The following is a 12,997-nucleotide window of genomic DNA, read 5'->3' as shown; positions in this document are numbered from 1 at the left end:
AATCAACAACACAACAAATCATATCTATTGTTAACCTAACAATTCAAATATGATACTTCAGCCCAACCTAGACAATAAAAGTCAACTCAGTGACCAAATCATATAAATTATTGCCCCGACAAATAAATATGAAAAGAAAGTCCACCCTGGACATTAAAAGAAAGAATCCTTGAAACTCCCTTTTAAAACGCATACTCATGAGCATCAAGTAACTCCCAGTTACTCCTTATGACTACAATGACAACAGACTAGAGCTCTAACTGATTGTATCCACTCACCCGACCAAAGGTGTGATGTCCTAATATATATGCCTGACGTCAGTTCCAGTGACCCCGGATCCTCAGGTCCCCGATCTTCAGATAAAAACATTTAAAAACAGTTACTCAGGACCAAAATGTTACTCAACTCTCAAAGGAGAAATCACAATCTGTGACTCTCAATTCTCAGACCCCAGGTTGTCAGATTAAAACATTAAGCAAGTCACTCTAGACCTAAAATGTTAAACCAAATCAAAAGGAGATGTCACCCCGTGACCTCTGGATCCTCCCGGTCGTCAGATTTAAAACATTAAGCAAGTCACTCTGAACCCAAAATGTTTAAGCAAAACAAAAGGAGATAACATAAGCTGTGACTCTCAGGTCTTCAAACCCCCGGTTATCAGATCAAAACATTTCAAATTTCGTTAAAGCAACTCACAGAAAATCTTGGTACTTTCCAAACAATGGAAATTCCCAATTCCAATTCCCAAAACATTGTCTCCCAAAAAGTCACGCCTCAAAACAATACAATGAAACCCATCAATTCATATTGCATAAATCACTCTTCAATCCATAAAGATATACATATTTCACGTAAATATGTGTATATATATACACACACACACATATTCATTCACTCAGGAATGCCACTAATACTAACTATAGTTTGCAGTTAAATAAAGAACTCTCAAAACGATAAGGTAACTTTATTCGTAAATGAACATTGTGAGATTACTCACCTCTGAATCCCACTGCGTCTTCTATATAGAATTGCTATATCACACTTATAAAATATCTTTCCAAGAATACTTTGTTAAGTACTTAGTCACATACGGTCTCATCTCAGTACATGAAACACAAAGCGATTAAGGTTCGAACCTCTGTTTGAACTAAAACCCTGAAAGTAACCCCAATCCCTGCAGAACTTCATCCGAGACTACCCAAAGTCTCTAGAATACTTCTACAATCGATAAGTCAAAGCTACAAGTCCATCAAACAGTCGGATCCTTACGGATCGAAAACCGAGCGAATTAGAATCGCTAAAAACCATAACATGCTCATACGATCTCCAAAAATTACGTATTATATATCAAAACACTCATATTGATGAGTAAATGATATATAAAACCAGAAACTGCCCCTGACATGGCCGGAAATGCAGCCAAGCCCCGCCACAGGCTGTGGTACACCGCCGTCGACCAAACTCAAAACCACAACAATTCAACTGTTCAAAATGGAGATAATACCAACTGGAGCAACTTTAATACCTGGAATTTGAACCAACTCGGCCTAGATCTATTGGAATCAAGCTCATAAGCTGGAAACTCGAGTTGACTATGCTCCAGTGCAAATCGTCCAAAACCACCACCATAGATCGTAAGAGGAAGCTTCCACGAGAAGAACAAGACCGGTTTCAAGCCTTGCCGTCGCTGGAGCACAAAGAACCAGTAGGGTTGGACGCCGCTCGACTTTTGCATCCTCGATGCGCCACCGTGGGTGAGAACCCCATATAGAGCACCGCAGAGAGGACCGGGATGAGGAGGCGAATCGATCTAGACTAACGCTGTCGTCGGAGATCGCCAGAGAACGAAATGTCGGCCAGGTCTGTTTTCCGAGTTCGGGTCGGGTCGGCCCGAATTTTGGGAGAGAATGGTTCTGGAAATTTCTGGAAAAACGACGGAAATGGAAATCATTTCAGGAAATCCTCTATTTATAGTAATTTTCAAAATTAGTAGAAACTTCCGTTGACCATAACTTTCACATACGAACTCCGATTTCCGCGTTCCATATATCCATGAACTCGTATCGACACGCTCTACAACATTTTTGAAGCAAGTTTTCAGAGAAACTCAACGAATAAAATATCAACACTTTGACTCCTTGAAAATAAAACGTTTCGAGTAATTATTCGTGCGAAATACTTCATCCTCATCCTTGAACTACGTACTCGTACCAACAACCACTGAATTAATTTCGAAAAATCCTTAGAAAATATTAACGAATGTTTGGGTATTACACATAGCATATAGGAGTTGTCATCTATCATCCTAAATCTAGATAGTCTATCTCTTATTTTTAGCCTTCCCGTAAGTAAAAGCCATCCAAAAAGCTTAACTTTTGGTGGAATATCAAGTTTCCACAATTTTATTAATGAGGTCAATTTTATGATTTTTTTCCCATATTGTTATACTGCAACCATGTTGCAGATTTAATGGAGAATTTTGCATTTGAGGAAGGTCCATAAACATACTCATCTTCCTATTCTGAAACAGGAATGGGAATCCCCCAAATACTTTGATTAAAGTAGAGAAAAATTTTATTTTTGTTCCAAGAATTTTCAAGTAAGTAATCAGCTACAGTTTCATTCCAATTGGTCATATTTTTTTTCAGTCTTTAGCAACTAGTTCTTGTAAAGGAAAATCAAAAGCTCAATTGAAAGTCCAGTAGTTGATACTCTTACCATTGCCTATAATTCATCTCATACCTGCGTTTGGATGAGAAAATTATAAAATCCGTAGGAATTTATAAATGATGGAATCTTTAACTCCATCAATCTAAAATTCCATTAATTGCAATTTCTATTGTTTGGTTGCATCTATTTAGGATTTGAAATGTGTAATAAATTAAGAAAGTTTAAAACAAATAAAAAGATAAAATAGAAAAAAGTCTTGTTTTGGAAATAAAAATTGAATACTTCAAAGGAATTTGTAAATGACACCTATTTTGGTGGAAATTGAAGTAAATAATTTAAATAACGAATTACTTCGTTTTTTTCCATAGAGAAATTTAAAATTTCCAATCTGATAATGTCAAATGAGGGAATTGCCTTTTAGGAATTATGAAATCCTCACTTTCAATTAAATTCCATTATTTTTTCCCTCATCCAAACACACTCTTGAGAATGAGCTGTCTTACATCTAAAATTCCCTTCCAAGCTAATGAGCTCTACTGCCTCTTTTTGGCATGAAAAAGGAAGGAACTTTCCTTAGATATTTCTTTCTTATAATTTGAGACCACCAATTGTCTTTATCATTAAAGACTTTCCAAGTTAATTTAGCAACGGCTGCGTTAGTAAAGAAAGCTGTCTTACATCTAAAATTCCCTTCCAAGCTAATGAGCTGCCTCTTTTTGGCATGAAAAAGGAAGGAACTTTCCTTACATATTTCTTTCTTATAATTTGAGACCACCAATTGTCTTTATCATTAAAGACTTTCCAAGTTAATTTAGCAATGGCTGCATTAGTAAAGAAAGCAGCAGGTCTAATTCCAAGTCCTCCTAATTTCTTAGGATTACATACATGTTTCCAGGCCATAGGAAGACATTTTGTATCTGAGCCCCAAAAAAAAGATCTAGCTTGCTTATTAATACTGTGTGTTACCTTTTGTAGGCATTTGAAGCAAAATATAACATGGTTAGGCATACCAGAAATGTTGGATTTGATGAGAGTTGGCCTTTCTACCTTTGAGAGGATACCTTTTTTTCTATCCTGCAAGCATATTTGAGATTTTCAAAAGTAATTTCTTTACATCATTAGGATCTTTCCAAAAAATGAGTGGTGTATTAAGGTAAGGGTGTGCATTTAGTATCTAAGGATGTGTAGATAAATTTTCCAAGTATGGAAATTTTGTGAAGCCGGATTATTTCTTGCAACTCTAGAAAAACTATTCACACATGTGGATGAACCCGTATATAATTATAAACGAAAGAAAATATATTTTTGAAATCATAAATGTAATTACTTTGTTATTTTAGTAAGAAATTGCTTTCATTTTTGGAAAATATGGTGGTGTTTTTTTACTTTTTTTTTTAACTGACATCTCATCCACATGTGTCAATAATAAAGGAAAATATTGTTGAAAAAAAGATTAATATAGGAAAATAATGAATTAAATTAATTTTGATCGCATGACTAAAATCAATAAAGAAAAAATTTCTTTTTTTTTTCTTTTCTGAATAAAGGGCTGATTCGGCAGCCCTCAAGCCTTGATTAATGAAACTATCGAATACAAAGAAGGGACATTGAGCCTAAACCTCTGATTACAATAAACACATAGAAAACTTCTTGAAATGATATCAAGAGTCTTTGCGAAATAAATGTATTCAACCATGCATCAACTAGCAAAAAGTGATCTACTAGCTACTCTATTTGCTTTGACATAACCGAAAGATAACACGATATTTCATCTTTATTACTACAAATGGAAGCCAATGTTTAGTGTCAAAGACCTCACCAAATTTTGAATTATATACCACAAGTACCCTGTGAATAAAATAAATTGAATTCTCATAAAAAAACATCTAAAAATGTTATTATGGTAAACTACAAAAATCAAATGAAAAGAAATTAGAGAAAAAAAAAAAGAGTTGATGAGAAATACAATTTCAATCCAAAAATTGGTGCAGGCAGTCTCAATTTATTTCTGCATGCGGCTATTGCTACCCTACCATTTTCTTAGTTCACTCTACAAACATTTGAATTTTTGAAAGAATATATTGCCCAAGTGCAAGATGACTAATAAGTACACTAATTTTCTAAAATCCAAATCTGTAAGGACAACTAAATACATAACCAATTAACTAAATACAAAAACTACTTAATTTCTCATTAAATAACATTGATATTCATCTTCTCCATCCAAATTTGAATTTTTTTACCATTTTTTGGTCTTTTATTATTGACTCCTCATCGTTAATTCGTTATTCAATTCATAAACCATTAGTGTTAACTTTATCAAAATCTTTGCAACACCCTTTGTGAACAAGAAGTTTTAAATACACACCCCTAATTACTCAATACATACTCCTTACTCAATACACCTACCATTTAATTACTCATTCTAATATTTTACTAAATACACAATCCAAATTACCGAAAATATCCTTAACCTCAGAACCATGAAATACACTATTATTTAACTACATTAAGGCCACTATTTTATTTGATTAGTACATATTAACATATTAGTATTTTATAATTGACCATATTAATTACTTGTGTTAGTTATTGAGAAATCCATAAGGAATTATTATTGTTCCCTTCAAATAGATGCTTAGAAATAGGTTTTGTATTATTTAAGTTCTCATCCACCAAACACCATATTGATCAAGTATAAAATTTTGAGTCGAACATTCAACCAAGACTGTATCAGTGGTTTCTCCACAATGTCGGAACTACGAAATTGTCATTGGATGGTCAAACAAATTAACAATTACAAAGTTTTATACATGTGATTTTTGATATTAGATAATAAATTGACTAATCATAACTTTTAGAAGAAAAAAAGAAGAAGGAAATGATGGAAAAGGTCACGTTAGAGTGTGAAATGATAAAAAAGTCACCTAGTTTCTCACTTGATAAAAAGGTCCATCATGAATTGTTAGTAATATTAATTTAGTCCTTATTAATAATGAAGTAATGTTAACAAAGGTCAGTTTGTGATATTTTCGTTTCCCATTTTACCCTTAGTATTTAATATACCCAATTTGTGTTTCAATATCAAAACCAGATCGAGAGAATCCTCCCTAGGCTACTCCCCTCTACTGTTCTCCGCCTCTGCATCGAACCCCTCGCCGTCTCCGAGTTGATGTGTTTTTGCACCGATCTTTCTCCGGCTGGAGCCGAGTCGCCGGTGACCACTGGACCTCCATCTCCGACTGGAAAGCGACCTAGAGACGAACTAGAAGGCGACGACAATCATGAAGACGACGGGAGCTGTTGCCGAGATTCGGTGCTTGAGACTCTATCTATACCTACAACTTCTTCTTCCTCATCGCGAATTTCGTTCTCCTATTCATACAGAGGTCTCTATCTCACACACACACACTCTCTCTCTCTTCTCTCTCTCTCAGTCAACATTTTAGCAGCTCAGGTGGCAAGAAGAGATCTCTGCAAACCCCGAAATCGAAGTAAGGTACTTCTCGTAGCTAGGGTTTTCGTATATTCCACACCTCAGGCTTTGCTTGAGCTCTTATACTATGCTCTCAATCTCTCTCATATTTGATTAGCCTCGCTTGAATTTGAGGTTGTGAGTTTTTGAGTTCATATTGTGGCTATGTTGTTGTAGATTCGGTACTGATTTTTGTGTTGTAGTTCATATTGAATGCGTGGATGGTTGGAATTTTCTGTGATTTGAAGAAGTAGGTGTGACTTTTTTGTTTGGTTGGTGAATTTTGTGGAAAGTTAAGGAGCAATGTTGGTGGGAAATTGAGGGGAATTTGGTTTAGGGATTGGATTCAAGAACTTGAGGTGTGTGAAAATGCCACGAGGGCGAAGGAGAATGATACAATTCAGTAAATTGTACTCGTTTTCGTGTATTCTGTCTTCTTTCGAAGATGTTCATGCCAAAATTGGGGATAGGGGGTACTCTAGGTTGTGTACTGTAATGATCCCGATAATTCTGAGGCGCTGCAGTTGATATTCATGGCACAGTATAAATTAGTGCCAAAAACTTAGAGGGGAAATTAGGTCTCAAATTTATAATTTTTTGTGTATTCAAGCTGTGGTGCAACATTTGATGTGTTGCAGGCTTTGGATGCTTGAGGAAATTGTTGTTGTAGTTCATGTTTCGATGGGTTGATTTGTGATAGGAATAGGTTATGTTAGTTTTGATTTGTTCTTGCTCTGCTAATAGTTAAAGTGAGCTGGTTGATAAAGCTTCCCAAAAGGCCAGCAGGACCATTGTATTTGTTCTGATTGGTAGGCTCTCTGAAGTAAGAAGGTAGGATTCAGATTACTACTGCGTAACTGTTCACATCTCTTTCTATCGTTGGGTTTCCTTGTTATTTCAATGATGATCCTTCTCCTTAATTTCTGCACTAGTAGTACATAGCTTATAGTTGATCAATTAGTTTCTTAATGTTATGGAAGATGCTATAGGAGTTTTATTTTTGCTTTGTGAACACTACTATAGTTTCTAATTCCCTTTTCTTATGAAATTATAGGTTTTTTTTTTTTTTTTATCTATCATAATTAAATTGTTAATTTGTTTCCCTATAATAAATTTAATGAGCTAGTGTCTGCAGGTGTCCGTTTGAGTCCTCAACTCAAGAGCTCAAAATCCATGTCACATTCATGATATGTTAGATAAGTTTGTATACATGAAAAGGTTTCTTCTTTCAAGTATCTGGGTATTCTGATGAATGAATAATTTTATTAGTTAGGGTGGGGAGAGATTTTGTCAAGTAATAAAAAAACTCAGGAGGATCTAATATTTCTTGCATTTTTGGATGGTTTGCGGTAGTAATGCAAAGAGTCAAACCTAACTGCTCAGTAACCTAATCTTTTATAAAAACAAGTAAACTATGTTTGCTCTTTCTGGTTTCCTCATCATATGGCCTGGTGATGCAATTTAGCTCCTTTTGGCAGTTTTTACTGTTGACCACAAAAAATAACAATCCGCACGAAATTTTATATGCTTTTATGCCATTGTACATGCTAAGTAGAATCTAAAGTTTACTTTTGTAATGATGATATCTATGACATCAGTCTCTTTTGGGTTATAGTATATTTCCATTTCTCGGCAGTAGAGTGTTTTTCCATTTGAGTTAAATTGGCTCGCTTGAATTGGATGTTTAGGATTGAAGGAAGACCTCCAGTTATTACGAAGACATGTTCTGAGAAGATCACATTTGATATAAAGCTTGAGAAGTTTGACGCGGCAGCAAAGATCAAAATCATAAAGGAGGGTAGGACTTTCACTGTTTGGAAGTAGAGGACTCTAAAGACTTGGTGGAAAAAGCTCATGTTGTGCTGAAGAAGGGTGTGACCAAAGAGGTGGCAGGCCTATTGTTGACAAGCTCAAGAAGTTGGGTGTTATACTGCTATGTGGTATTGAAATGAAATCAATTTGCTTTTCTTTTACTCTTTTTTGTTTTTTAGGTTCATGTAAAATATTGATCGATAAGTCTAATGATAAATGGAGTGATTCTTTATTTCGTTCAGTTAGGAGTTAGGAGTTGGGACTCCTTTTGTTTTTATGTTAATTGGAAATTGGCTTTTGAATGAATTATATAGTGCATGCCTAACGTTTCAGAGGTTAGGATCGTTCCTAAATGTTCCCTTTAATTGTATTTTTTTGGGTCCATTTCCACGTGATTCACCCTTGTTCTTACTGTATGCTTTTTATGCAACTAGTGGGAAAAGATTATTCTCAGAAACTTGTTATAGCCATGCTTGTTGATGGGTTTTTGTGGGTTCAAAAACCGACACGAGGTATATGTTCAAAAACCTACGTTGCATGTCACTGGCTATGACATTGACAATAACCTAGCTAGTGACATATCCAATAACTTGGTCAGTTACTTGGTCAGTGACTTGATCAGTGACTTGACAGTTACTTGGTCAGTGACTTGATCAGTGACTTGACAGTTACTTGGTCAGTGACATATGTATAACCTTACAAACTGTAACCTGACCAGTAACTTGACCAATGACATAACCAGTGTCTTGAGGTTAACAGTGACATGGCCAATAACTTGGGGTTAACAGTGACTTTGCCAGTGACTTGAGGTTAATAGTGACATGGCCAGGGATTGACAGTGACTTGACAGTTACTTGGTCAGTGACTTGATCAGTGACTTGACTATTACTTGGTCAGTGACTTGACTGTTACTTGGTCAGTGACTTGATCAGTGACTTGACTGTTACTTGGTCATTCCTCTTACATTGACAATAACCTAGCTAGTGACATATCCAGTAACTTGGTCAGTGACTTGATCAGTGACTTGACTGTTACTTGGTCAGTGACTTGACAGTTACTTGGTCAGTGACTTGATCAGTGACTTGACTGTTACTTAGTCAGTGACTTGACAGTTACTTGGTCAGTTACATGGTCAGTGACTTGACAGTTACTTAGTCAGTTACTTGGTCAGTGACTTGATCAGTGACTTGACAGTTACTTGGTCAGTGACTTGGTCAGTGACATGTGTATAACAACTGTAACCTGACCAGTAACTTGACCAGTGACATAACCAGTGTCTTGAGGTTAACAGTGACATGGCCAATAACTTGGGGTTAACAGTGACTTTGCTAGTGACTTGAGGTTAATAGTGACATGGCCAGGGATTGACAGTGACATGGTCAATGAGTTAGTGAGGTCACTGCCCAAGTCACTGTTAATCACATGTCACTAACTAAGTAACTAACCATGTCACTGATCATGTAACTGTCAATCGCATGTCACTTGCCAACTCATTGTCAATCACATGTTACTGGCTATGTTACTGTTATTTGTAATATTCATGATCAGCACTTTCTACTGAATGTTCTCATGGGTAAGTTTGACTATACAGACAATCTTTAAAAAGAAAACTACAAGAACTAATGAGCTCATTTGAAAAGACCAATTATGTTGTGGCATAGAATTAGCACCTTTTGTTATTAAAACATCAATGCCGCGAGCAATTGTATATCTTGGTAGCGAGTACAAATTGAAAGTTACAGAGAAACCAAACAGAAGAATACATAATTAACAATCCAAGTTTCATTTCAAATGTGCTTGGAGTATCAAGAACCCTGAGATCCCCATCCTTATCAGCCAGGCACCTTGTACGATCCTCTATAGCGACCCACATCTTCACCCATTACACATACAGTGGGGTCCTTAGCCATCTCTTCTTCTAATTCTTCTCATAAGGCTTCAATAAGAAGAAGTTCATGCCTAGAAAAAGAATGCATAACTTATTAGTTTTATCCTCAGTAAATTTCAGAGGAACCATATCACCATCAATCAAGGCCAAAGAAATATCTTTTAGGATACTGGGCATGGTTTTATGTAGACGCAGATCTGTTTGGCATACATAATATTAGTTTAACTTATAAGCTACTCATCAATCTCACAACAAACATTACAGCATGCCACAGTGACAATTCAGGTGGTAAAAATGTGTGGTAATGCTTACAAGAAAATTCAATGGAAAGGGGAAAACAAAAGTAAGGCAGTAAACTCAATCATGAATACAATACATATCTCAAAGTATAAAGTCAACTTGAAAATTATCCCCAGAATCCCCTATCCCCAGGGGTAAATTAATTTGTGCAAGAGTAACATGGGTATCAACTAATCAAGGAAAGAGAGCTTGTTTGCCAACAATACTCATACTAAATCAATTTAGTTTCATTGGTAAGCTATTTCTAAACTGTAATAACATAAAGTTTCCAAAAACAGATCTTACTGGATATGAAAGTAGTTAAGCTAAAAGCCTAGCATTACAACCAATGTGAAAATAAAACTTGCTCCATTTCTAGATCAATCATAAGGTACATGTTAAGAAAAAAAAAAGAGCTCATTCGTTTATTTATGTAGCCATCATATGAAAAAAATAATAATAATAATTGCTTACATGTAATACATACATCATATGAAATCTGAAATCTAATTGAATTTTATGTATAATGGATTCACAAAATGGTGGCATGGTACAGAAGCATTCTTTATTGTCTCTTGCTGCAACTAGAATCTTTCTTTAATAATTTTTAAAATATTTTTGAAGGTGTTACATCTCCAAGTATGGCTATTTCCAGATAAAATTGAAAACAAGTACAAACACGAAAATTATAGTCTCAATCTGATAAACCACTCTACGTGCTCAATCAATTGGAACATTAATATCATTAATTCAGCATTCCACTACTACTATTCAGCTCAGTTTATGTCAATTTCACATTCTCCTGGCATCCAATTCAAAATTCCTCTTCTATTTTTTCTAATTACAATTTCCTTCAACCTAGATCTATACGATTTGCTACGACAAGAAACCAAAACCAGATACCGCAATCACCAAAAACAATTGCATATACCAAATGCCAACGAAACCGAAAATACACATGCACATACGAAATTTGTACCTCTAGACACAAAGAGAGGCTCTGATTTGTGGAAATCAGTAAGAGTCCCCATATGGTAGTCCCATAGTTGGATCACACCACTGTGCAGACTCGCGAGGATCCATGGCCTCTTAGTGTGGAAGCTCAGTCCCTTCACTCTATTACTCTTTGTCTCAAACTTTGTCAACATCTTCACCACCGTGATCACTGTAATTCAATCAAATCAAAATTCACCACCGCATGAACAAAATTCACAAACGAAATAGCATCCACTCTAACGAACTTGATACCACAAATCAATCGAAACGCGAAGAGATAAGAAGCAATCAGATATGAATCAGAAACCTATGGGTGAAGAAACAAAATTGCAATATTTCCACGAACAGCTTTGGTGATTCTAGAACTACAAAATAGAAATTAGATCAATTTTGCGATGAATGAGCAGCTTACCCCGTCATGGCAAGCAACAAGAAAATATTTCTTCAATCAATTTTGCCAAAAACAGCGAACGAAGAAAAAAAATTGCAATATTTCCATGAACAGCTTCACAAATCATGTAAATTTTCAACGAATTCAAACTATAGGAAAACTAATTCTTACGATAGTAGAGATAACGAAACCAGAAATTCAATCAAAGTTTACGAACCTGCAGGTGTTTTTCGTTTGCCAAAGATGAAACTCATGGCGGTGGATTGGAAGAACTCAAGATGTCATCGGCGACGGCGAATCGAGGGTCTGAGGCGGTGGCGGTTTCGCGATCGGCGGAAATGGTTGCAACTCGGGACTTGGCCTATACCAATCCGATCTCTTGATCGATTTGAGTTTCTAGTATGGCGACCGGTTCACTTCCGGCATCGCTCTGCTCATGGCGTCGCTACTCGTGGAGTTGTGGCTCTGCTTAACGGTGCCAATATAGAGGAAGCTCGAAGGCGCCGCTCTGGAATCATCGGCGAACTGCTCCCTTCGCTATTAATGAGTTTCTAAGTCTCTGATTGGTGCTTGACTCGGTGGCATTCCGAGCGTGAAGATTCCGACGGGTCGCTGGCTCTGATCTCAGAGAGAGATTTTGGTAACGGTTTGAGTCCGAAAGGATGAGGGTTCAGTTGGGCTTGGGTATCGTTGGGAGAGAGAGCTGTGGTAGCAGTTTATGTAATTAAGTTTAACTCTGGTGGCAGGTTGTAAAGAAGTGACCTTAATTATCATATGTACATTTGTGTTACCTGAATTATAATTAGACATTTCAAAATAACCTCTTTTATCATTGTCCCTAAGTATATTTAATAATTGAAATTAAAATGTAGGGTGTAATAAGCAAGTAGGGTGAACAAAGAAAATGGTAGGATGGCAAGAGCCGCACCTCTTTTTTAGCCGAACAAAAACACAAGTCAAAGGCTAGTCACTTTGTAGCAAAACTTGTAATTTCCACTGTCAAATCACTATATAAGCACAAAAGCCATGGCTTCAATTCTACAATTCTCATGAGCGTATAGTATATATAAATCCTTGACGGAATAATGACATCACCCAAGTTTCAAATTGTGATCCTTCTTCTTATTTATCTTGTTATATTGTCTCATTGCTCTACTAAGATCTCTACCTCTTTTTATTTGGCATTGTTGAATGCTCAATTTCTCTTTCAAGTTTGGTATTTTTTTTCCCTCTCTTCTTAATGTTGTTGCTTGATGTTTGATGTAGGAATCGATCAGTCAAGTGATTGCACCTTTATCAATCGTCCTTGCAAAACCAATTAAGGCAGATTGTGAAAGCCCCTGTGGACCAGTCCCTTCTTTATGCAAACCTTATATGGTTCCCTTGGATTACAATCTTATTGTATTACTGATGAAAAATATTCACCTGATAAGTTACATGAATGATCAGGCAAGTTATAGGAATGATCAGGCACAGGTTTATGTGG

The 12,997-nt window shown here is 36.0% G+C and overlaps 1 protein-coding gene across 1 annotated transcript; it reads right to left on the bottom strand.

The window, feature by feature from the left end:
- Positions 1-9,607: 9,607 nt before the first annotated feature.
- On the bottom strand, positions 9,608-12,234 carry LOC112174564 (coatomer subunit alpha-2). Its single transcript, XM_024312352.2, has 3 exons — positions 11,729-12,234; positions 11,104-11,289; positions 9,608-9,916 (listed from the first exon to the last, which is right to left on the bottom strand). Exons 1-3 carry the CDS (start codon positions 11,763-11,765, stop codon positions 9,876-9,878), a joined length of 264 nt encoding a protein of 87 aa, XP_024168120.1. The 5' UTR covers positions 11,766-12,234; the 3' UTR covers positions 9,608-9,875.
- Positions 12,235-12,997: the final 763 nt, after the last annotated feature.

This window comes from Rosa chinensis, chromosome 6, assembly GCF_002994745.2.
Source record: "Rosa chinensis cultivar Old Blush chromosome 6, RchiOBHm-V2, whole genome shotgun sequence".
NCBI lineage: Eukaryota > Viridiplantae > Streptophyta > Magnoliopsida > Rosales > Rosaceae > Rosa > Rosa chinensis.
Note: the sequence above shows the minus strand (reverse complement) of the source record. Positions and strands in the feature narration are given on the sequence as shown.

What these genes read in the sequence shown, in the direction of transcription:
- LOC112174564 (XM_024312352.2), bottom strand. Translation starts at nt 11,765, where the DNA reads ATGAGTTTCATCTTTGGCAAACGAAAAACACCTGCAG. An exon ending in CAAACGAAAAACACCTGCAG is followed by an intron (nt 11,290 to 11,728) that starts GTTCGTAAACTT and finishes ATTGAATTACAG; the next exon opens with TGATCACGGTGGTGAAGATG. An exon ending in GCCTCTCTTTGTGTCTAGAG is followed by an intron (nt 9,917 to 11,103) that starts GTACAAATTTCG and finishes TTCTTTTTCTAG; the next exon opens with GCATGAACTTCTTCTTATTG.